This window comes from Filicampus tigris, chromosome 12 (genome assembly GCF_054856515.1).
Source record: "Filicampus tigris isolate MCC_2025a chromosome 12, RoL_Ftig_1.0, whole genome shotgun sequence".
NCBI classification, from domain to species: Eukaryota; Metazoa; Chordata; class Actinopteri; order Syngnathiformes; family Syngnathidae; genus Filicampus; species Filicampus tigris.
This window is the reverse complement of record NC_141228.1, coordinates 12721174-12746762: the sequence shown is the minus strand read 5'-3', so window position 1 is coordinate 12746762 and position 25589 is coordinate 12721174. Positions and strand designations below refer to the sequence as shown.

At 42.3% G+C, this 25589-nt stretch overlaps 1 protein-coding gene across 1 annotated transcript in view; it reads right to left on the bottom strand.

The window, feature by feature from the left end:
- Positions 1 to 1811: 1811 nt before the first annotated feature.
- acbd6 (acyl-CoA binding domain containing 6) overlaps positions 1812 to 25589 on the bottom strand; it is a 29606-nt gene continuing 5828 nt past the window's right edge. Inside the window, exons 5-8 of the mRNA XM_086047332.1 lie at positions 22305 to 22410; positions 20630 to 20719; positions 4227 to 4257; positions 1812 to 2427 (exon numbers count right to left, since the gene is read on the bottom strand). Coding sequence (XP_085903458.1) covers positions 2273 to 2427; positions 4227 to 4257; positions 20630 to 20719; positions 22305 to 22410 — 382 coding nt within the window. The 3' untranslated portion in view covers positions 1812 to 2272. The remainder of the gene's footprint in view (positions 2428 to 4226; positions 4258 to 20629; positions 20720 to 22304; positions 22411 to 25589) is intronic.

The following is a 25589-nucleotide window of genomic DNA, read 5'->3' as shown; positions in this document are numbered from 1 at the left end:
TCTCTGATGCAACAATGCAGATATAAAGACACAAAGTTCAATGTGTTTTCACAAAATACAGGTAACGGTGGCTAAGTGTGGAGAGGGAGAGAGCTGCGGTGCCAAAAAAAAAAAAAAAAAGCTGAGAGGAAAATTGAAGGCCCATAATGGAAACATAATGGGCTTAGTGTCAGAATCTTGCAGACGGGCCGAGTGAGGCTGCGTGGCTGCCGTCACCCTCTCTTAATTCAAGCTGGTATTACAAGCTTTAGGAAGCCACAAGGAGCCCCCCAAAAAGGCTTTAGCGATACACCCGCTGCCTAATGGCTGCATGTGGATGGAATCCATATGAATGACACGGTCGCTGAGACTCTCTGTGAGAGCGTAGCCCATCATGCCTCGGCATATTGAAAAGCTTTCAACTCACGTGAGGCTTCTTTCATCGTTTCTTGCTGGAGATTTCATAAAAGGGACATTAGGAGTATTTATAGAGCAGGGCGAGACGCTCCAGACATGAGCCAGGCTACTTCTGTAAGAGGAGCTTCTGAGAAGCGGAGGTCACGGCATGCATGCGAGATAAAGACATGTCATTTCTCTGGCGTTTCTCCGTTTAGCCACGTGCAGGACAAATATCCAATGTGAAAGGAGCGCAAACGCCGGCTGTGAGGGTGAGTGACGGACTCCAAGCAGACATGTCGAGACCGTTATCTAACACCTCCAATCAGGCCAGATTGACAGTTGAGTTAAACGCCAAAGACCAGGGGCAAGGGTGAGATGCTTGACAGTGCGCTCGAGAGAGGAGGATTAAAGATGTGCCCCCTCGCCACTGCACATATTGTGTATTCGTGTCTTCATCAGGAAACTGTAGTTAAGAACTGCAATCCAGATTTAGCCTATTCTCATCTGTCAGTTGTGTTTGTGTGCGTGTGTGTGTGTGCGTGCACCCGTGCGTGCGTGCGTTGAACTGATCAGAGCAGCTTGACAAGTAAAGCAGATTTGGACGTGCGCCATGTGCTGGTTATTTCTGCAGAACATCTGCAATGGCTCCTATATGACATACAGTTTAGTTGGTGTAGTTAACGCAACGGCGCTTGTGGATGGGGAAAAAAAAAAAGTCTACACACCCTTGCTCAAATGCCAAGATTTTGTGATATGCAAAAAAAAAAAAAAAAAGGAGGAGGAGGCCATGATATTTCTTTTACGTCATTGTGACCTACGACTTGTAAAAATCAATTGGAAGAAAGCGAAATCTATTCAAGAGGGAAAGTAAAAAAACAACTGCGATAAAGTGGTTGCAAAACTAAGCACACCTTCTTATAACAGAGGATGTGTTGGAAATTAAGGAGCACATTCAAACTCATTCAATTGCAGCCCATTTTTCAGTACCTCTGATTAACCCCAAATAAAGTTCCGCCGTTTTAGCAGGCTTTTCTTGACATTTTTGTAGTCGCATCTTACAGCACAAGCCATGGTCCAAAGAGAGCATCAGCGGGAGAAGAAAACTGGTCAGTGATGGAACTCTCATGCTCTCATGTTGTTTTCATTCAACTGAACTTGCGCCTTGGTCAACGTGGAGGGGATTATGAACAGTTTCAAACAGCAACCGCAAAGCAAAAACATGTCAGGAAAGCCTATTAGAACATCAAAACTTTGTTTGGGATCCATTTGAGGCAATTGAAATGATGGCAGGTGTGTGCTGAGTCCCATTTAAGGTGAGTTTGAATGTGATATAAGTGTTATCAGCGGTGAGTCATGCAGAGAAACTCATTTGGGTCTCGAGCTGAAAAAAATCCGGGCTGAATTGATTGCCGTTGATAAAAACGAGAGTAAAATCATTTTTAAGAATTTAATGTTCATAAATGACAGACAATAAAGCTTTCTTTGGAATGAAGAAGTGAACCATCAACCTGCAGCAGTGGTCAGAAACGTCTATAGTGGCCGGTGAAGATAAATTAGAACGTCTTTTGCCTCATCAAATTATCTAAACACCTGACAGTGCTGTTGATAAATGAATTTCTTGGATCGAGCACCTTGTCAGTCAAACTTAGCGGGTGAGGTGAAGCAGGTCAAAAAACATCGTCTCAAAATGAAAAACAAACACGGCAAAGTCAACTAACCTCAAATGTTTCGAAGAAAAAAAAAACAAAACAAATGAAACGCAAACTGCTGAGGTGACAAAGTCTCTCACCGGGGGAAGTGAGGGATGCTGGGAAATCTTGGATGATGAGAATGATGAAACGATGACATGGGGGGACGGGGTTCTGGAGTTGAGGGGCAACACGGCGTGGCTGCTCTAGCCTTTGGGAGCGGTGTACTGGCGCAAGAGTGAAGAGATGGCGCCGGACTCTGTGACCTCCTCGGGGAGAGAACCCTCCATGTCTTTGATGGACGGGTCAGCACCGGTGCTCAGCAGGAGCTCCACGATGTCGCCAAACTCGCATGCCGATGCTACATGAAGAAGACAACTATTAGATCAGCAAGAATTGTTATCATATCCCAGGAAGTCACACTGCTTCTTTGCAGCAAAAAATCTTACCTGGTTTCTACCACAAAAAAAAAAAAAAAAAAAAAATCTATAAATGAATGGGAACCCATTCAATTCTCACTTGGCCCGGAAAAATATGCTGATCAAGTTTTTTCCCCCCCTACACTTTTTTTTAACCCAGCAAGGCTTCCACATTTCCTTAATTCCTTAGCAAGCATTGTATGAATCTTAAAGTGGCAAATCAACCCAAACATATTTTTTCAAGAATATCTTCCCAGCAGGCCCACTAGTTGAAACACGGCCTTCTGATGAATATTGCGTTTGTGGAATATGAAGTTAAGCAGCAAAATCCACCCCTTTTTAGCCATCTCAGGGGACGGCCATTTTGTCATTTCTGTCTACTGAAAATGACATCACAACTACTCAGGGCTCAGGTAACGACCAATCACGGCTCAGCTTCAGGAAACACAATTTGAATACTAAAAGGCCAACACTTGGTACACTCTCCACAAGCGTATCAACGTGTACCAAAGCAAGCTAAGGATCGCAGAAAAGGCAAAATGAACCATGCTACTTGGTGGCTCACTAGTGGTTACCCGTTTCATCCACACGCACAGATCCAGTTCCTGCAAAGTCCGTCTGCCTGAAACTCTTCATTTCTGGCCCCATGGCAAAGTGTGCCCCAACGAAAAGGGTCTTCTCCCATCCTCGAAAGAAGCAAAGTGTACAACCTCCTGACCCAAGTTGGCGCATCTCGGCATTGTGATGCACCTCTCGCACCTCGCAGAGCCCCCCTTTCCCTCTCGCTACGTGAGTGCTCTTCTCTGCCAGTGTCTATCAATTGCTGCTTTTAAACAGCGGACTATGCGCTCGGCCATGATCGCTGATGTCAGCAGCAGCGCTGATTGACAGCCAGGCCTCTTAACCTCAGAGCGGTACGCGAGATGTGATGATACATCGGAAACGCGAAAGCCAGCCGACATTAGCGCGTGGCTTATTTTTTTTTCTTGAGTGAGCCCTGCAACTTGATGAGTGTTTTATTTAGCCGCGGTGGCGTTTGTGGCACGTGGCTGACGTCTCGCCTGGGCCTCGGGCTGTAAGAAAAAAAAAAAAAGAAGAAAAAAAGAAAAAGTAGCTGGCCCTCAGGGGAGCCGTAGAGGAGGAGAACAATTTATGGTGAGCAGTAAACCCTCAATTAATCACTTGCCAGCCGCCATGGCCCTGTGCAAAGAGAGGTGGAAATGAATTTTCATTCTCTGCTATTTGTCTCTGGGAGTTCATCGCTTATGTTTATTAGTCATCTTTTTTTACATGCCACCTTCCTCGGTTTGTGGACGCGTGTGCCAGCGGGTGACGCAATATGGCCACCAGCAAACTAGCGCAGAGAGGTGAGGAGGACAGATGGAGCAGCCACACACGCAGGCTCACAAGGACGAGGGCCCCGCCCCTCAGGGACATGTGTGTTGGGGCATGAGAGGGTCAGGGGGAGTCTGAGGACCGCTGCTGATTTCCTCGGGGAGGCCTGCCGATTATTAAGCAAAGCTACACAACCACGTTTACGCACACAGACGGACCCAAACCAGTCTGGGATCTCCTCACAAGCACAGATAGAAACATGCCAAAGGACATGCGGGCAAGGAATCGAAATGCCTCATTAGGATGGGAAAGGAGCACAGGAAGTTGACGGGGACACGTTTCCATCAAAGTGCAGAGGCATTCAAAAGTTAACAGAGACACCCAACATCAAGAGCTGCCTTCTTACCATAATGTAGCGCCGTCTGTCCTTCATTATCCTGTGAAAGGCAAAGACAACGTTCAACAGACTTGTGACGAGCGAAGAATAAATCAGCACAGAGTTATGATAAGAGAAAGAAATTTGCAGCCACCAAATCCTGAAAATTCACCTGTTAGCATACCAATCATTGGCTACTTGTTGGCTTGTTGCGGATGGGTTGAGCAGGATTCGTTTTCATTGGCCCGTGGGGGGATTATGAGGAGATGAGGTATCGATTTGGGAAACACGTGACTCAAACGTGATGGTCATCTGTCTGACTGCTTTGTTTGGTTTGGTTGTATTCAAAAATATCAACTATGGGTGAGCATGACAAATTCCTTTATATATCTAAAATGGGTTTTTTTATGTCAATATATGTTTACTGAAAGGGAAAGTCAACCCAAACATATTTTTCCAGAATATGTTCTATGCAAGCCGACCAGTTGAAACAGGGCATTCTGATTAATATTGTGTTTATGGAATATAGCATAAGCCACTCGTTTTTAGCCATCTCAGGGGGCGGCCATTTTCTCGATTCTGTCGACTGAAAATGACATCGCAGTTGCTCGGGGCTCAGGTAACGACCAATCACAGCTCACCTGTTTTCTGAAGCTGAGCCGTGATTGGTCGTTACCTGAGCAACTGTGATGTCATTTTCAGTCAACAGAAGTGACAAAATGGCTGCCCCCTGAGATGGCTAAAAACAAGTGGCTTTTGCTGCTTAACTCACATTTCACAAACGCAATATTAACCAGTGGGCCTGCATAGAACATATTCTTGAAAAAAATAAGTTTGGGTCGACTTCTTCTTTAAGACGGTAGCTGTCTAGCTATAAGACCCTGACACATATCAGTCCAGGGACAACAGAGAGATGAGTGTGAAGAAGAGTCAGCGGTAGTCTATGTATGTGTGTATGTGAATGGTACAAATGGTAGTTCAGGTTAAGGGGTCAATGCTAGAGACATATTTCTTGTTGGAAATGTGGCTTGAGGACAGGGCGAGAGGTGTGTAGAAGTATAATAAGACCCAATCTATGACAGGCATCATCAACAGAAGATTCAGTTCTTAATCACTGCTCCAGCCTGCCTTTGCACCTCGTAATGATGATGAATGGCCAAAGTGCTGCTGGCGCCCTAAGAACAAAAGTCCAACGGGTTCACGTGATTGGAGGCGGATTAAAAGGCGGCAGCCTTGGTGACATTTCCTGCTCTGCAGTGAAAATACTTCCACAAGACTCGAACGATGATGATCAACTTTTCTTGGTAACTCTTCTGACCTCATGTCTTTTCTTTCAACCCCCTCTTTCCCCTCCTTCCCGCCACTCTCTGCTGTCATTAACCACATCCACCTTTTCCCATTCACTCACCTCCTCCATCATAATCCCTCTGCTTTCATTTCCTCCATTTTTTTTTTTTTTATTTCCCCCTCCTTCACTCTCTTCTTGCCATCCTCAGTGCATGGTGATCCTATTGTTATCCCCTCTCTCTTTCCTTCACTCACTTTCTCTCTCTGTCTCGGGGGCAGCACTTTGGGGACCTTCTGATTGGATTAGAGCGTTCTATTCCCTGTGGGTGGATCTCAAACACAGATGCAAATCTCCACCAGTGAGTGGAAAACGGGTCGTAGTTAGCCCATGACAACAAAGCGGGCAGTCTGATGGAAGGTGTTAGATAGAACTGGCTAACACGGTGCTAAAAGTGAAAAGAACAACCTCATTCGTCACTCCAGAGGTTTAAAATGAGAACCAAGTTGTGACTTGAATGTACTGTACACATATAGGCTACTTGACACGGAGTCAGAGATAAACATTGCCCCCCATAATTAATGACACCCCTGGTTAAGATGTGTTCTTTTAGCTTCAAATATTGATTTTTTCTAAATAGATAAAAAAAAAATTAAAAAATCTGAGGAAAATCCAACCTTTAATTCAAGTGTATTTATTGATTGGAATAAAAAATTCTTTGTTAGGAAATAACTCTGATGTTAATACTTTGTACAACCCTCTTTTGCCAACAAAACGGCACCTAATTTTCTCCTATAACGTTTCACAAGATCTTTGACCATTCCTCTACACACAATCCCTCTCGCTCAATCTCCTTTGCACTCTCCTCATTAGCTCACTCCACAGGTTTTCAATGGGGTTGAGGTCTGGGGACTGACATGGCCACGGGAGGAGCTTGATTCTGTGTCTGGTGAACCATGTCTATGATTTTCAGTATGAAGAGTATGCTTCTGCAATAAAAATTCAACTGATTTTAAGGCTTTTTCAAAAATTTGCGAACCAGGGGTGCCAATAATTATGGAGGGCACTACTTGCACAATAAATGGAATGCCACCACACATGGATGGCAAGCAAGTGACTACCATATTTTCCTGCAACTCATCTAAAAATGAGGATTGTACTTAAATTTGGGAAATCCAGTGCCTTCAGCATGAAAAAAATAATCTCTCATAGAGCAACAATTGAAATATTTGTCCATGAGAAGACTCATTCATTGTCTGAATCAAAAGCTGAAAGGTGAGGGCAACTACCTTGTTCATACATTTTGATTCCTCAGTTTAAAATTTACAGGTGCATATACTCAACTAAACTACCTGTATGTACTTTTTGGGGGGGAGGGCTGGGTGGTTTATTGGCGGTTTAAGGACGCTCATTCAGGAATTTGTTGGGTATAAAAATAAATACTTTTTGGATTTTTTTTTTTCTTTCAATAAATTCATAATAGGGGTCAATTATACACAGATTTTTGCTTTAGTTTGCTTTTTACGGGGGAAACCCAACCCCTATGCCCCACAAATAGTGGGGGTCCACTGTATATGTGGCTATATGAGCTTCTTTAACATCCTCATCCTCCTACAAAAAAATCCTGCTGCACTGGATACAACACAGACTACTAGCCTCAATTAACCCAATAACTTAAAAGAACTATGTCCGGTAAAATTCAGTATTTATACAGTTAAACATCATAAGGTAAATGCAGACGCATGGTGTAGTGAAGATAGTGTTTTTAATGCACTGTCGAGTGAGTGTGTATGTGTGTGTGTGTGTGTGTACGCATGTGAGGGGTCAGCGGCCTGTCCTCTCAGTGTTCCCTAATGCCCCTGGATCCAGGACCCAGGCTTGATGGAATCACAGGAAATTGGATTGTCTTCCATTTGCTTTGGGAGTAGCTTGGAAGAGACACACCAGCCCCTTACGCCACCCCCCGCCCCCCCGCTTGGGTGCACCCCTGTTCCCATCCCATTACAGAGGCATGTTGCGCCAAACCTCTGCTTTCGCATGTCATCCAAAGTTTCCCTTTGCGGTGCAGAAACGTCAGCAGAGTGTTCAATAAAGCAGCCGCTTGCACAATAGCAGGAGCTGCTCCAGCACCGAGCAGTGGATCACCCTAATGGGCCGGCCCAATATGCTTTAGGTGCAGCATGAATAGGGATCGACCTATTAGTACAATTGCAGTATTGCTGGATGTAAGTCACACCCATCTATCATTTCTACCACACAAGCGAGGTGAGGTAAGAGAATGAAGGTAGAGAAAACAGAAAGACGTGTCATACATTTTGGATTTTTAAGCCTTACGAATGAGTAGGCCCTAGGAAATGATTAGATCGCATATTTACATTTTTGTGTCCACTTGTAAAAAAAAAAAAAAAAAAAAAAGCAAGAAAAAAAAGCACAACATCGGCCGTCCGTCTGATGAGAGTGGAGGAATGTCAGATGAATCCGTCAAGAAGGAAGTAATAAAACTCTCAGCTGTACTTGAACGTATCCGCAGCACAACCACACAGAGGGACTGTCACAAATGTCATTCAAGGAAAGTGACTGAACATTTTTTTTACGCACGGATCAGCTTCCACAAATCTCTTGCCGCTCGGACAAGAATAGTCCAAATGTTGAGCCTAAACTGTTTACAGGAGCATTAAGTGGCGGCTTCAAGGGCATAAAACATAACTCGGTTTGGGGATACAAACAAAACGCAGACGTCCCTGGAGCCTACGATACACTCCAGCAGCATTTCATTCTGATTGTGTGTCTGAACCTTGGATGAGATTTGTTTAGGTTGATGTTAAAGCCAGCAGATCCAGCTGTGGATTTTGCAGGACAAGACTCGCGGCTAACATAAAACCCCGGTGGGTACATACAGGTAGAAAAATCTCGTCGTCAAAAATAAATCTGCACTTATCAAGACAATAACGCTCCGTTGATTAACTTTTACTCAACATACATTAATTAAACACGCTAATCACTGAAAGTGGTTTCTAATATTTTGCCTCTCGCTGAGATTGTTGCTGGAATTTTTGATACATCTCGTTCAGTGACTCTCATTAGATTTTACAAAGGTGCCTAATGTTGTGATGGGGTGACTGTGCCTTTCGTCAATCAATCACTGCTTACAATTTGAGACATTAGTGTGATTAGCTTCAATGGCGCTAGCCAAGATAATCAGAAGACGACCACATCTTGGCTTTGTTACTAGATAACAACTGATTTTATCCTTATACAAATAAAAGCCTTTTACATATCGTGTGTGTTGGGTAGAAACCTTGTATACCCAAATATGAGCAATTTCATTTTTTTTCACACATCGATACCATTGGGATGGCTGCCCCTCATCGTCTGTTCTTGTGATACATTATTAACCAATTCAAAGTGTTGACAATAACTTGAGAACAAATCTTTTAACTGTTTTGAAGAGTTTAAAGGTCCGGGTACTTTTCGGACAATAACGAGTAAAAATAGTTCAGTTAGATACATTTGAGTAAGCCTGTTTTGTTAAAAATGGATCGCTGTAATGCTTTGGTGCAAAAGAAACTGGTCAGCCTCAAAGGTAGGTGTGTGCTGATTCGTTTGCACCTATTCGCACCACATAGTCAGCTCATGGTTTTATTTATGGCCTAACTCTTGGCTCTAAGACCTTTGAAAAATAGTTTGGTAAGATGCTGTAACCAAAGTTACAATAGTAACTGCCAATAGTCTGGATCTCAATCCAATTGGAAATCTTTGGTAACGTTGAGGAAAATGGTCTATGACAAGGCTCCAACCTGCAAAGCTGACCTGGCAAAGAAAGTTGGCACCAGATTGATGAAGACTACTGTTTGTCACTCATCAAGTCTGAACCTTGGAGTCTGTGAGCTGTCATAAAAGTCAGAGATGGTGCAAAAAATTACCAGCGGTGAGTTGACGTGTTCTTTTGTTGTTTTTTTCATGATTCCATACATTTTTCCTCATAATTGATTACATATTTTTCCCCCCCTCTTTGGTCTAAAAAAGTAACTGTTACTGACTACCACGTTTTAGTGTTTCTTGAAGCTAGAAAGTTGCCAAATGAAATAACTTTAGTTTTGTGTTATATCTGTGATCTGCTTTTTTTTTTTTTCTACAGAAATTAAACAACTGCATCAACATCCTCTGACACTGGCGATTCCATAATTTTTGCCAGGGGTAGTATTAAAGGCTTTTTGTCTGTTGTCTGGTACGTTTTTGTTCCTTATTCAGACTTTACACTCTCCTATTTCCCGTCTGCCCTCCGTCCCTGACAGAAACATTAAACAAGTGGGGAAAAATGGACAAGCAATTATAATTTATGATCAATGCATGCAGCAGCTTCTGACTTTCATAATGACAGCGGCTTGGAGGGAATGCGAGCGTGTGTTGGGTAAATCGATCGACTGGAATCATTGGCATGCAGATTCCAGCAGATCGCATTATGAGGAGCAGGTGCCATTAATCAAAATGCTGCAAGATTGAAGAGATGAAGATGCTGGTCACTTCACCGGGGCCCATCTAGAACCAGAACAGCAACTGTGGCCCCAAAAACCTCAAGCTTCATACACTTTTTAAAGATTTTATGATGAATGACTCCAAAGCGCAGGACATACCAAGTGAGTTTTTGTGAGTGGGATGGATTGCAAAGACCCGTGAGACATAACAGAGACAAAAGTACGAGTAATAAGCAAGGACAGATCACTTTCACTTTTACGTGATTAATGACTGAGCGAACCATGTTACCTCAGAATCTTTTCAAACATCTATTTTTGGTCATTACATTTTTTTTTGCAGGACTGACCTCCTTAACACACCTCAGCCTTTTGCAAAAATAATTGTAGAGCTGCAGCACAAAGACAACAAATTATGCTCGCTTGTCACTACATAATGAGAAAAGAAGCAGAAAATCAAGCAGAGTAAATCTTATTAACACATTCACTGCCATTGACGTATTTATTTGTCTTTTCACAGTCCAGATATTCAATCCCGGGAACTTACTTGTATTTTTTTGTAAATTTTTTTCCCAAACGTTAGGGTAAAAGAGGGTCTGAAAATGTCTGGCAGTGAATGAGTTAAGCATCTTTCAAAGCCTGATACCCATTTATAACATTTGCTAGAGAAGGAGAACATATTTTTTTATTTGTCATTGAAGTTAACGCTGACTGTTTTGTATTTTAAATCCTTCATTTTTTTCATACCAACAATGTTAAAATGCCCCTGTAAAGTCAATAAAGTCTTTATGATGGTACATTGCCATTGAGAAAAATTGATTCAATAGCTGAACAACTCAGAGGTCAAGCCGAACAGATTGTCTTAACTGTAGTTGTGTCACTTTGTTTAGAGCGTAGTGGTAATAAAAAAAAAAAAAATTTACTCAGTTTGGTACAGGTTTACAGACCTTCTTTAGCTGAATTCCACATCTGTTTCAATTGGTAAACAGGTAATACGTTGCCGCTGAGACACCATTTCCTGAGCATTACTAAACTACCGTTTAGCAAGGCACTGAACCCACAGCATCTCTCTTGAGATTGAAAATTCTATTTCCTCATGCAGGTCAATTAAAGTTACGTTCATTTATTTGTGCAAACAGGTGACTTGTTTGCGAGTGTGTGTGTCTTGGAATTCAAAATGACAAATCAGATGCGCGTGTGTGTTCACTGGGCGCTTCATGTGCGTGTGCGTACTGGGAAGGCCCCTGTGTTAAAAGGATCTGCTCGGGGGGGGGCATCCTTAATTGAATCTGAGCCTCCGTTTGGAGCCGCAAGAGGTAACCTTGCCACTCAGCGTGTGAGGACTGCCACCCGTGGTCAAATTAGCCTGACGCCTAACTCGCCGCCCTTCACACAGCCTGGGAGTGTCCTTCAGGTGCCCGGGTGCTCCCCCTCACCCCCACAACTACGGCTGACATCATACTAACAGTAAAGATGGTAAAGATTGCAGGTATTTTTTTATTGAGGTGCAACAATGGCTATTTTTATCCTACAGTCAATTCAAGTACAGCAAAAACATCTTTAAAATGTTGAACAAATGCACAAACATACAATTTGGTTAGTTTTCACAAACGTGTTTCCCTTGTTTGTAAATCCATCGTCTTCTACCCAGGCGCAACCCCCTCCCCTCTTTGCGTCACCAAGCGTGCTTGTTCCCAGGGGACGCCTTAGCCTCCATTACGGCCATCAGAGAGGAGGATAGGGTTGAAGCCCAGAAATAACAGGGCTGGGGGACCCCCACCGCCTGTCCTCCTGCAGCTCATCGATGATGTTTAAAAAGAAATATATGAAATAAATAAATGCAAAAAAAGAGTGTAATATGAAAATCAATGGCCGGGCGAGCGGGGGCTGCGGCGGAGGCAGCGGGAGTAGGGGAGGTGGGGGGCTCATAAAGCTGAGTACTGCGGGAGACTGATGGAAGGCAAAACACTTACTTTGTTTATTCTCTCTCCTCGCCCCCCCCCCCCCCCGCCCCCCTTTCCCTGCACCCACTGAGTTTCCAGCTCTTACTCCCCCCTTCTCTGTCTGAAGCGGTCGAGGACAGCTTTAATGCTCCTGACAATTTATGTGGATGGTTAAGAACGATGGAAATCAAATAGTAGGATGTAGGCGAGGCCCAGTGAGTGGCCAATAAGAAAGAAACAAGAGCTGATGAAGGCAAAGACGACTGTTACCTGCTGCTAGGCCTCTATAGACAGCAGCATTACTGTCAAGTCACAAGCTCGCCTCTGAGTGCTCGCATTATACATTCATAAGTGTGTGAATGTCTGAACGGCTCCTTTGACACGGCAACAGCTCTCATTTCATTAAGTCAAGCCGTGTGGCGACTACTTAATAATATCAATCCTAGAAGACCATCTCGCAGATGCGTTCATAAAACGTAAAGTGCGTGTGATGTATGCCATTTGAATCTTTCGTAAAAACTTACTGTGCTTGTTAAAGTAGCCAATGAAGGGGAATTGCCTTAGTAAGGAAACAATCTTATTTTGCTACAGGGCTAACCCCAAACCTTTAAACTTCAATTTACTTTAGTTGGTGATACTATGGTGAATTTGAATGGAGAATCGTGCATTTGTGAAACCAAACCATGCTTTTATATTTTCCTATATCAAAGATTCTCTATATTTTTTGATCCAGGACCCGCTTAATACTAAGACTAGTTAAACACAACAACAATGTGCACCCTAACGTTTTACCTGAAAAAGTCAATACCTGTTTCATAGAAAGGAACTGAACCAAATTGAATTTAATTGAATTTAGTACTTAGCCATCATTGCGAGTTAACGTGCACTGCTGCCACTAACGATATGGCTGCAAACAGAGAGGAAATACTTTAAATAAGCACAGTCAGTGCAAACTAGTGACTTTTCTGATCCATCTAGCAACTATTTTTCTTTTTTTTTTTTACATGTGACTGCAATTCCTCCATAGAAACAGACAACGTGAGTGGAATTATTTTCACATTGTTTTGCGTTAGACAAGAAAGGAGCCTGGGGAAGAAGATCGCAGTCAGTCATTCTAAACATTATCAAATGCATGGTGCCCATTTATACGTTGCAAAAGCAGGCATTTATCCGCATGTGGGACACTTTTGAACCGAAGTACTGTATGTGCTCCCAAGCCGCAAATATTTTGCCAAGGTCACCTTGCCTCACCTGTTCAACTATACACACACACACAGAGCTATTCATTGGTCCAAAGCCAATAGGGAGGAATAATTGGTTCATCTGTTTTACTGGCGCACCTGCCACTTTCAGGTATAGCTCTTTTTTTTTTTTTTGTTATCAAAACAATTCATTGTAAATTATTTTGCAGATCCCCAAGTTACATCTTGCGGACCCCAGTTTGAGAACCACTTCTGTAGTTAGGCAAAAAGTTTTCGTTTGAACCCTTTATAGAGCTTTATAGAGAAGACATTGAAATTCCGAATGCCATTGACGCAGTGCAGTAAATTAAACTAACAATGATCAGAAAGATACAGAGGAATCTCTGAAGTTAAATGTCCGAAGAATAATTGGCTGTGGAACCAGAGGGTGTCTGGCTTTGCAAAATTAGGTTTGGTTGCTGAAGAGATGCCAGTTCACTTAGAGAGTAGCGCCAAGGTACTAATTTGCTAAGGGGATGTAACAATGAAGGGCACCGACGGTGACATCTTTCCCTTGCTTGCATGCTCGTAAGGTTGTGCATGGACTTTATAGCACAAAATAATTTTGAGGCGGTCTTTCAAAGATAAAACATGTTCATGTTGCTGTGTTAATGATCTTTCCCTAAAGACAGCCGTAAACATAACAAAATAGCGAAAGAAAAAAATTCCTCTTGCAGACCTTAACGGATGCACCAGAGGCAACAATGCCATAAAGTTATCGGAGAGGAAAGTCGGCAGGCAGACAAACTTGTAAAGATGCGAGTAATATTTTACAGTAATGCTGTCATTGGGTCTATTATAAAGAGGTAGTTGGAGGGAGTGCTCTTAAATATGTGTAAAGCCGAGGGAGCTGAAATGTGCTCATTTCACATCCAGAATGAAACAGCCACGCGCAAAGATGTTGTGTGATTGCGGTACATTGCAGAGTGAATTTATATTTATTCCGTTTCTCCGGAATGCATTTCTCATTTTTGTACATACTAATCTTGTGCACTATGGACAACAGGTTGCACATTTACACCTGCGCACGTATGCACAACACACTTGTGTGCACACAATTATGATGAATCTTATTGGGTATTTGTTATGACTGGGTTGACTGAGCCATTAGTTATCGGCAGTATTGCTGGGAAAGGGGAGCGAAGGCAACCTGTAACAATGCCTCCAACATTGACTTTCTATCAGACGAGTGTGTGTGGGTGTGTTTGTGTGAAATTGTGTGTGCTACAACAGACGCTGAACAGGGAAAAGGACACCCTCCCCTTCCAAATATAGTGTAACCTCCTTTTTTGTGATCCGTTCCAAAAAGTCAGACTAAAACTGTAACATATGAAAACTGAAGCAATATTTCTGATAGGAATAATGTCATTCATTTCTCGTGGTTGGGCAAATGATGATGGGGGAAATGCTAAAGGCAACAATAAAGTTGCCTATTGGCATGGGATGTTTTGTGGGCACTCGAGTCCAGGAAATAAGTGACGCATATATTATATTAGTACGAACCATTTTGAACTGTATGATCGCGGAGCAAAACATTTTTTTCAACAAAATTCGGCCTGAAAAGACAGTCAAAAACTGATTTGTACGAATTAATAAATAAAATAAGATTTGACTTGATAAGACAGATGTAATATTGAAATGATGAGAAACCAATGTGAAAATTAAGGAAATTTACTTTGATTTTACTATGCTTAACAAAACATGAACAGGGGCAGAGGGTGAAAGTAATAATTTCTTAAACACTGCAACTGCTGAGGCACAAGAGTGCTCCTTGAGGTCCAAAAAACTTTAACCATATCGGTAAAGTAATAATGAAAAAATTGATGAACCAATCATTCATTCATCATGCAATTATAGTTCATTTTCCCGACCATAAAAATAACATATGGTAAAATATTCTCAGAAACATCAGCTTGCTGTCCCTGCATTCTTGAGGTTTTTATTTTCCAATGTATTTCCAAATAATAATAATTACAACTCTTAAAGAATAGATTTTGTTTAGACTAAAAGGCAAATATAATTCAGATGTTATATAAGCTAATAAAACAAACAAAAAAAAAACATTACACTGACAGTTGGTTTCTACATTGCATGTTCTGTAGCTGCTTTCTATCAGGCTTCATTAGCGAAATGAAAGTGTAAAACAATTAGAAACTGTAACATACTGGAGCAATGAACAGATCCTGTCAACTCTTATCTGTCACAGTTTGACGTCATAGTCATAAATCTTAAGGGTAAACGCCCCTCCATTGGATCCATAAACCAAGACAGTTCAATCCTGCACCAATAGCCACGACAGTAGCATCATGTCGACTTTGTTGTTTTGTGTTCCTCGGCCGCCAATTGCGGCACATCGCTGCAATCGGATATTTATTACTATTGATCTAGCCGGTCCCGGCTGGAGACGTTTGTTCTGTCGGCTCCGGAATCTGACCTCAATTAAGTTATGAATTTCTATCTGATAGACTGGGAGCACTTGGGTCCCGCTGCGGCCGTGCTACCACGCTGGATTAATTAGAATTAGCGGTGCTGCGAGTCGCCCTTTCCGCCTCATGGATCATCTTGTTTTAATACAATATGGAGGCGGAGGCGTGAGCGAGTGAGACAGTCACGCATGAGCATGTGACACCTGCTCTGCCTCGCCTTCCGCTCACTTCCTCCTGGTGTGCCGTGAACAATGTGTCCTTCCTGGCGGTGTGTTTGCGTGGTGTTAACCTGCATTTTCTCGGGTTAATCCCAACTTTTTCTCCACACCTCCGCCACTTACTCACACTAATCACGCTCGAAGCACCACATTGTGTAAATACACTCTGGGCTCTTCTCGACCTTTGTGCCCGTCTGCAGCGCCTCCGAAATATCGGACTCAAGTTCCCGTGAATTACGGCACGTTTGCATGGCAACTGTCTGGCTTATTGGGATGTTTTAGTGGAAGGGCTGGGATTTGAACCTGAAAACAAAAGTTGGGTATGTGTGGGATCACTGAGTGGTGGATGTTGGACCGAAAACGACCACACAGGCACACACATTAATGGGTGTTAAATATCGCTGAGACTCTCAAAGTCACTAAAGCATTAAAAACATAAACAGTCACTGTCTCAAATGTGTGGGAGCCTATTCCCTTCAAGAAAAAAAAAAAAAAAGAGTCAACAGGTCAAGTTTCATTCACATGTCTTGCTTTGTCTGTTGGTTTTCATATAAACTAGGAAAAGAAATCTGGTGAGGGGATGAAGAATAAGTGTTTAAGGAAAGACACATTTTACAATGGTTAAATTGTTCTTCCACTTCCAACCCACTTTTAAATATTTGCCATTTTCATCTCCCAAAACACCATTGCCACAAAGCATTACGGTACATGGTCAGATAAACAAGTGGAGAAAACACCACTGTTTTATCCAAGGTCAAGGTCAAGGTCTATTTAAATAGCACATTTAAAATATAGTAAACACTGCCCAAAGTGCTGCACATAAAGATAACACCATGAAAAAAAACAATACAGAAAAAATACACATTATAGATTTTTTAGTTAAAAAAAATTTAAATAAAAAAAGTGTCGTGTAATCTTGAGGCAACAAAATGGAATTGTTAGCTATTTTGGAGAACAATAGCATAGGGAAAATGTTTGTTTCTCAGCAGCACTCAATCGGTCTTTTACAATGGTCCACAACCACTGGTCCATGGGACATTTGGCACCAGCATAGACGGCCCTATTGGGAATATACATCAGTAACCACTCCCCACCCTACACCTGGCCCCGGGCAAATAGTTTCAGATCAGGAAAACAGTATACTTAATGTCAAGACTCCGCCCACCCCCGCCGACACCCCAGTGTCGTCAACGAATGGTGTCCGGTCTGTGAAGAAACTGCACTATCATGAACCGGCCCCGGAATGTTTATTTCGAGACAGTCAGACATATTCATTATGTTTTTAATAACACGTGAAAAAAAAATAACCAAAAAAACACCCAATTGTATTTTGAGTGTTTTTTGCTGGCTCTTGTCAATTGGAATTTTTTTATTTTAGATTTATCGGTTTGGGTCATGAAACTTATAGACCACTGCATAACTTTAACCAAAGCTGTAGCGTTTAAAAACATCATTTTAAAAAGACAATATTTACTTAAATAAGGAATATATTGACAATATCGTGATGCAATTACAGCAATAAAATTAAGATAATACGTATGTGAGTTAAATGACAGTATATGACAAATCCGATGGAGTGAAATGCTAATTAGGAATGAAATTGACAGTCTGATCCGTTTTCATTCCAGTTGTGATATGATGGAATTCCTTAAATTAATTTAAGCCCATGACTCAAGTCAGGCTCTTAAACACATTCTAGTACAGTACAGTACAAAGTGCTTAAGTACAGTTGTTAAGATGTAATTTCCATTATTACATGAAGTGAGAGTGTACTTCCCACACTGTGCCTGTCCCACTTTTAATGGGCTAGTGGCAACATTGTGAGATAGGGTTTGATCTACAGTTGGCAGGTGGCAGAGCCGTGATCTGTGTATTCAAACGCGCACACACAAACACACCCACACACGCACACCCCGATCTATTGTAGCGCCCCACCCCCAGGCTTGATCCAGGATTAACTATCAAACGAGCCCTTAATGCAGGTTACCGGGGTTTGGGAACAATTCACTAAAACAATCAGTTGATTAATTTCAAACGATTTCCCTCCTCAGCCAGGCAAATAATACTTTTTGTTTAACTCTAAAGCCCCCCCCCTCCCACCTTTTTTAATCAACAAATTAAGCATAAATCATGTTTGATCTTTATTTACTGGTTGCTCAGCAGTTGGTGGAGGTCAAGAGAGATTACCCGTGGCTTCAAACAAACATTCCTCCATTTTGCTTATAAATGTTTTTTTTTTTTGCTGTCACAGACTTTGGCCACTAAGGACAGATTCTCATTACCTCTTCTCTGATTAAAAGGAAAGTGACAAAAAGGAGGTTCAAGCAAGTTCTAATAAGAAGGGCATCGTTCCACAAGCTTTAAATAATGAGATAATTTGGCATTGTGAGGGAGTGGTATGATTTAGACAACTATATTTTTCTCTCAGCCACCTCATGAATCTGCTTCCAATAACACTGCTTGTCTAATTTCTGGAATCTCTCTCTAATGAGACGTCGTGCTGCAAAACGCTTTTGAGTTTGACCGCCGCTCTGATCAGCTAATTTTCAGCACTATACTTGATAATAATATACTTGAAAATAATGTTTGTCGCTGGAGTTCAAATTCGGAATATTTTAATTGAATGAGGTTTCTGGCTCCTTTTTTTTTTTTTTTAGCAACTATTGAGCATGTAAGAGATAGTAATTTAATTACAAAATCAAAAAATAAAGTAGAAAAGAATGTAGACCACCATAATGTAGCCCACTGGACAAACATATTTGTCATTGATTTTATTAAACAATTACAGGTCAAATGACAATGTGAGTGTATTTTCAATGGGTTTTTTTTATAGAATGACTGAAAATGTATTGTGGCATATCGTTATCGTGATATAAAACCGCCTATATATCGCAGTAGAAGATTCCCCCCCCCCCCCCATCTCCCGCAGCTCTACCCACATAAGTGTACAGACCAATAGTAGAGGTTTGTTAATTGAAATAAATAAATAAATTAATCAAATTGTGATATAGGGAGTTCCGGCCCAACGCCAGCGGTATGCTGAAGTGAATAGCTTCAAAATACGGGAAAAGTCTTTAAAAAGAGGAATTTGTGTCTAGAATGTCTGTATTTTTGGATCGATTACGTAATTTCCAAATAACGATCACTTATCTGAAACCTTCAAGATCAGCATCAACTGCTGTCTGCCAACTGCGAGACCCAATCTGTGCAGGATGCAAATTATTCTGCTCAAATTCATCCAGCATGGGCAAAGATGTATATTTCTCACTTTGACTGAGTGAGCCACAATTTCGATTCCTGTGACAGAAACAAGAAATATGTTTGCTGCTTATTCCAAAAGTGACAGAAGACTTTATCTACCGTTTCATCTTTATAATGCTGTATATCATCAGTTAGATGTTTTTATTTTATTTTTTTTATAGTTATCCCTCAGTTAAGTCCTTTATGAACCATTCCCAGCAAATCCCCCACTCCTCCTCCCTGCATCACTGCAAACAAAAAGGCCACGTATGACCACACAAAGTCATTTGTGAAATGTCCTGATTATGTGGCTTGTGCGACGTGAAACAATTTGCCTGATTACTTCCAATTGATTCAGCCTTACGGTTAAAGCCTCGGTGTGCAACCTGGTGGCTGTGTCGTGCCTTCTGGGCAGACAGAGGACTAATTTCACCGATGTGCAGCTGAGCCAGCTTACAGTCCAAGCTAAAGCCCTCCTGGATGTTGCTAAACCTTAGGGAGGCTAAAGGCTACACTACTTGACCAGCTACCTCTTTTTGATGAAGCTACGGAGGATTTGTCTGTGGCTCAACGTGAATTAAAGGTGACCTTCCGACGAGAGTTTGGGGGAGAAGAGGAAGGAAATAGAGATCTGAACATGACAGGATAGAACTTGAGATTTGCTTGTGTGCATGTGCAAGCAGAGGTAAATCCAATAACATCTCCTCATTCACACTCAGGTCATTTCTACTAGGAAAACCAGCATATATAGTAATGTTTTGAGGTTTTCATGATTGATGGTTTTGAACGTCCTTCAGAACTTCTCACACGCCTTTCACGGTATCAAGTAGGGACGGACATGAGTTATTCATTTACAATTTTGTTGATCACATTGCGTTTAAGAACTCAACTATTTCTTCAGGCTTAGCCACATGAAGTAGAGACACTTCAGCCAAGTGCAAAATCCCAAGAATGAGAGGTAAGGTATTGCTTTGATGCCGCTGGTTTGTGAGTTAGCAGGATCAGGCAAAGACTACGCAAGCAATGAAAGATGCAAAGAAAATTTGTCACCATTACTTGACTTGGGGCCAAGTGCGACTGTACCCACCAGAAGCAGCAGATGGAGCAGCATGGCCTTACATGTCTGCGATACGTACTACTGAGTGTTCATCTAGTTGCTCTCCTTTTATTGAGGCAGTTTGTATTAAGAGCAAGTCAACCCCCCAAAATTCTTTACAACAATATATTCTACGAAGCCCCCACTAGTCGAAACACGGCATTCCGATTAATATTGCATTTGTGGAATATGAGTTAAGCAGTAAAATCCACCCGTTTTTGTCCATGTAAGGGGGCGGGCATTTTGTCATTTTCTGTCAACTGAAAATGACATCACAGTTGCTCAGGGCTCAGGTGATAAAAAAATCATGGCTCAGCTTCAGAAAACAGGTGAGCCATGATTGGTAGTCAAAAGATTTCAACCTAAAATGAAATCCCTGAGATGAAATAGTCTCATTTTGAGCACAATACATGGTATGAAGATTGTCAGGATCCTGCTCATTCCGTAAAACGTTGTAAAATTTAAAAACATAAGAGAGATGCTGTCATTTGGGGGGGAAAAAAAGGGCCTACCTGGCTGTTGATATCGGCTTTGTGCTGCAGGAGAAATGAAACCAGCTCCTTGTGGCCTCGGTCACAAGCCCAATGCAGGAGTGCTCGGCCCTGCAAACACAAAGACCAAGTCAGCACAGGAATATGTTTGAGCCGTGTGCGGACATTATTGAAATATCAATTAAATTTGATTTAAGGGCATTTTTTATATTCACACCAAGACAAAGACCATAATCAAGTACAAATATGTCAGTCTTTTCACTTACAGAAAAAATATACTGTACATAAGTATTCTTTAAAAGTGGAGACTGAGGCCTCCACAATAAAAAGCAGCAAGTCTGTATGCCTGGTTAATTTGCCTGTGTGTGGGGGGGGTGTGCATGTGTGTGTGTGTGTGTGTGTGTAGGGGTGTTCTCGTTTCTGTTACTACGTGGGGACTTCATCCTGACTGCATACAGACCAGTGGGTGTGTGTGTGTGTGTGTGGCATGTACCCATACTCCATAGATCAGCAGCCCCCACTTTATATCATGTTGAAACACACACACTGGCCTCTCCTTTAGTCCGAGATCAAGTTCATTTTTCAGCGGGGGCAATTAGGTAAAACAAACTCTTCAAGTCCAATTGCGCTGCTTAAATCATATTGATCACCACAGCTGCATGTTAGAATGGATACTTATGAAACGGGCCAGAATACCAATAGGCTTGGCCCTCAGTCCTCATTCCTCTCCTTCCCTGCTCTCCTCAGGTGTGTGGCACCTGAATGATGCTTGCATCATTACTAAAGACCAGAGCTAAGTAATAGGCCAATGTAACTATTAAGTGGAGAGCTTTAGAGGGGCTGCTTTGGACTGCCATGAATCAATCAGGGCATTCTGTCAAAAACAAGAAGTTTTACCATCAAACTTACCATCCAAGAATTCTCTCATCAAGCTCAAGATAAAATCCAACATAATGGGTAACTTGTAAATCTGTAAAAGTCTGTAATTTAATGGAATACTGAATTGGTGTTAAATTTTAACAGTTAAAGGTGACAAAACATGACTGACTTGATGATGTTGGAGCGAGCAGCCCAATTCAGCAGTAATGATTTTGCAATTATGTGAAAGGGGCCTTTAAAAAAAAAAATCTAGTATATATGCCTTAAATGATTAGTTCATACCAGTTTGAGAGATTGGGCTACCTGATAGGTCCTCTTGAAAATATGTTTTGAGAAACATTTCGAAAGTTAAGTATTACACACAAAATTGCATGACTTTGACTTTCACAAGTGCCTTGCGTTTTTTCCCCTATAATATTCATGTACGAAATGAAAGATGTATTACTGCAGTGGTGTCCTCTCTATTAAATGGCTGTTTGTAATTATCACGAAATAACCTTTAAAAAAGTAATTAAAGATTAATTTGCAAGATCATTAAAGTGACAAGTTGGATGTCTCTTAGAAATATTTCTCCCATGTTGAGCCTCACGAGGAGTATTTCCCCACACACATATGGGGAGGAGTGCAAAGTAAAATGGTCACAGGTCCTTGGCCTCGAGTCAGGCTCTTTGCTTATGTGAAACTTCACCACCGCCCTCTGCTGTTACTCGGGCAGTACTGCGGTTAGATTTCATCCTCATGAAGAACTGCAGTGATGAGCAAGGAAATGTGCCCCATGTAACCCACGTTGTAGACGATTTTAACAGGTTTTTATTACCTCTTCGTCTTTGGAGTTGATGTCCACTTTCTGGGAGCTGATGGCCTTGCTGATTTGCTCGATGTTGTTTTCTCTACAGTAATCGAAGATGTTCTTATCCTCTTCTCTGACAAAAAAACAGAAAAAGAGAGAGGCCCTGAGTCAAATGACTTTCCAAGGAATTGGCTGTATGCCTAAAGTTAAACTAATGTTTTACCGCTCTACTGTCTAATAATTGATTCATCTGTTGATTATTGTGTCGATGAATCGGTTGAATCCGAAGAAATTCCATCCCTTTACGGGATGACATCAAACGCGCACAGACAGATAACACCACCTCTGTCTGCCTCATGCACAGGGAACAACCGCATGCCGCATCCCTCGGGAACGCTGACGTACAACGGGTACGCAAACACACGTAGAGGCACCATCCCACCTCTGATTATCTCTCTGCATCCCTAATCACCTCCTGGCATTGGGGACAAGCATGAGTGCTGGAGTGTGTGGGAGGAGGAAGGTGGGTGCTGTTGTGGTAGTGGTGGGGGGAGAGAAGGGGCGAAATCTCATTTAGAGCTTTACGCCTTCCCCTCCCTCTTACTCATGCTGGCCATTCAAATTAATTGAATTTAGTGCTCTATTGTGTGACAGACAGCCCACACAGCCGCTGCTGTACAGAAGCTGTATCCCCAAGGCCAAAACCTTGCCAGCCGCCCCCGCCTTCCCCGCAAATCCACGCAACACCCCAACAACACCCTTTCTGTGCTCAACTCACCTTGACCCATAACACACAGCAGCCACAGTGTTCCACCAGAGACACAGGGCGGTATTTCACTTATTGGTGGGCGCAGGTGACACCATTTTCAAGTTTCGGTCCATTTGAAGGGGAAGTCAAGCCAAACATATTTTTTTTCAAGAAAATGTTCTATGCAAGCCCACTATGAGAGTTAATCCACCTGTTTTTAGCCATTTCCGGGGGCGGCCATTTTGTAACTTCTGTCAACTGAAAATGACATCACAACTGCTCAGGGCTCAGGTAACGACCAATCACGGCTGACCAGTTTTCTGAAGCTGAGCCATGATTGGTCGTTACCTGAGCCCTGAGCAGTTGTGATGTCATTTTCAGTCGACAGAAGTGACAAAATGGCCGCCCCCTGAGATGACTGAATAGGGGTGGATTTTGCTGCTTAAGTCATATTCCACAAACGCAAAATCAATCAGAATGCCGTGTTTCAACTAGTGGGCCTGCTGGGAACATGTTCTTGAAAAAAATATGTCAATCAAAGATTCTAAAATTACAAAATAATAATGCTCCATTGTTTATCTTCTCTGTGAAGGCAGATTTTTTTATTTGGTTTCCCTACTGGATATCGGTTGCATGTGATGCAGGTGTACCTAATATTGTGGCCAGTGAGTTCACAATATGTAGTATTCGTTCCACACAGGTGCTCAGCACATGCACTTATTTCCAAGTGAGACTTGGCTGTCGTCTCGACAGTGTGTTCAAGTGGAATTGATACCACAGGACAGACTTCGGTTTCACAGCATTCGGCCTAAATTGCTTTAATTGAAATTGAAATTGTTACTCTCCACTTTGTAAGAACGAAATCACTCCTATAGCAAACGGATAGCTTTAGGCTGTTGGCATTTAATTACAGCCATTCACCAGTAACCAAGTGCACCACTAATCAATATGCATCCAGAGCGAGGAGGTGAAACGTCCTGAAAACTTGTTTGCACCGATTAGGAAATATATGAGGAGGAATATATATGAGGTTGTTGTGCTTCTCAACATGAACACTATGAAGCTTGTTTTAGTTACTGATCACTTACATAAAAAAAAAAAAAAAAGGTTTATAACGGTAACCTAGTGAAGTGCCGATAGGTGAACACAAAATCTGTCATTTAAAATTTGGCTTGACACTGACTCCCCACAATTTAGTTGTTTTGAGTGAAGCTATTCACACGTTGTTTTATCAACACGTTCTCTCATCTTACTCCCCTCCCTCCCTCGGCTTTCTGCCCATCAGACTGTGATGAATCATGAATAACTCATTACACTTTTATCACCGCAACGTTTTGTATGAGCTCATGCATTTACATATTCCTGATTACCGCCGCAATGTATATTCATGACTTTCCCGCTCGGACACGCCCACCCCCTTCCTTTGCCCGATGGCCACGGTGACCCCGAGTGCTCCTGATGTGTGGCCGCCATCCGTCTCCCGCGGCAACTAATCAATAGGCCAGCTCATCAGTCTTTTGCCAAACATCAGACAGGGATTCTTATATTGTGCACTTTAGTGCCAAAAATAAAACAAAGCTTCATAAACCAAAACATTTGTATGGTATGTGCCTGCAATCTACAATGTGATGGTATACACACAAAGAACAAACAAATGATGAATGCGGCTCCTGTAAGCAGTGTGACATCAACAGTGCAGCAATGCATGCTGGGAAGGTCACCAGCTACCCTGTCATCAAAAAAGCTGCTCATGTGCTCCGTGTGTATGTGTGTGCGCGTCCAGTCTGATGTACTAGAAGATATGTCCTTCATCCATCAGACAAAACTGGCCACACACACACACACACACACATGTACACACACACGCGAAATAAAGAAGCAATGAGAGGTGAAATAACTCAACGCCAGCTTCCGTCAGAGGGTCCGGGGCAACAAAGCCTCCTGTGTTGATCAGCATGTTTTGTCGAGGGGATTACAAACGTTGCGCTCAAAGCTTCCTCAATCACACACTGATCAGCTCAGTAACGTAGTGATATTGCAAATCAATGGCGCCTTTATCAATACACACGTATTGAGCGCACGTCATGAGAGTGTGGAGCGATCAATGCAATTAACTCCGACAGGTGCGTAGCTGTTGAATATTGAAGGGTGTGTGTTTTTGTGTGTTTGTGTTTGTGAGCAAAGATGAAATTGGAATGCAGCAGAGCAGTCAATGTGACAGTTCCGGCGAGTTCTGCATGGATTCGAACGCAATCGCAGAGCTCGTATAGCGCCGGCACGTGTACGTGTGAGCGCGGGGGGGGGGCATGGTTGTTACCTGCGAGCGGAGCCAGAGTTCTGGGAATGTCACCGTGTGCCTCCGCTGTGCCCGCCACGTATTCATCACACCCGCTCCTTCCTTCAATGCTAACATAATTAAAAAGGGGAGACACCGGCCGACGTCTCCAAAGACTGTGCATACTAATTACATAGCGAGAAACCTGCAGGATTCTAACGTCTCATTTCAATTGCCAAAAGATCTCTTTTTTTTTTTTTTTCCATTTGGAAGGAAGATGAGGTCTTTA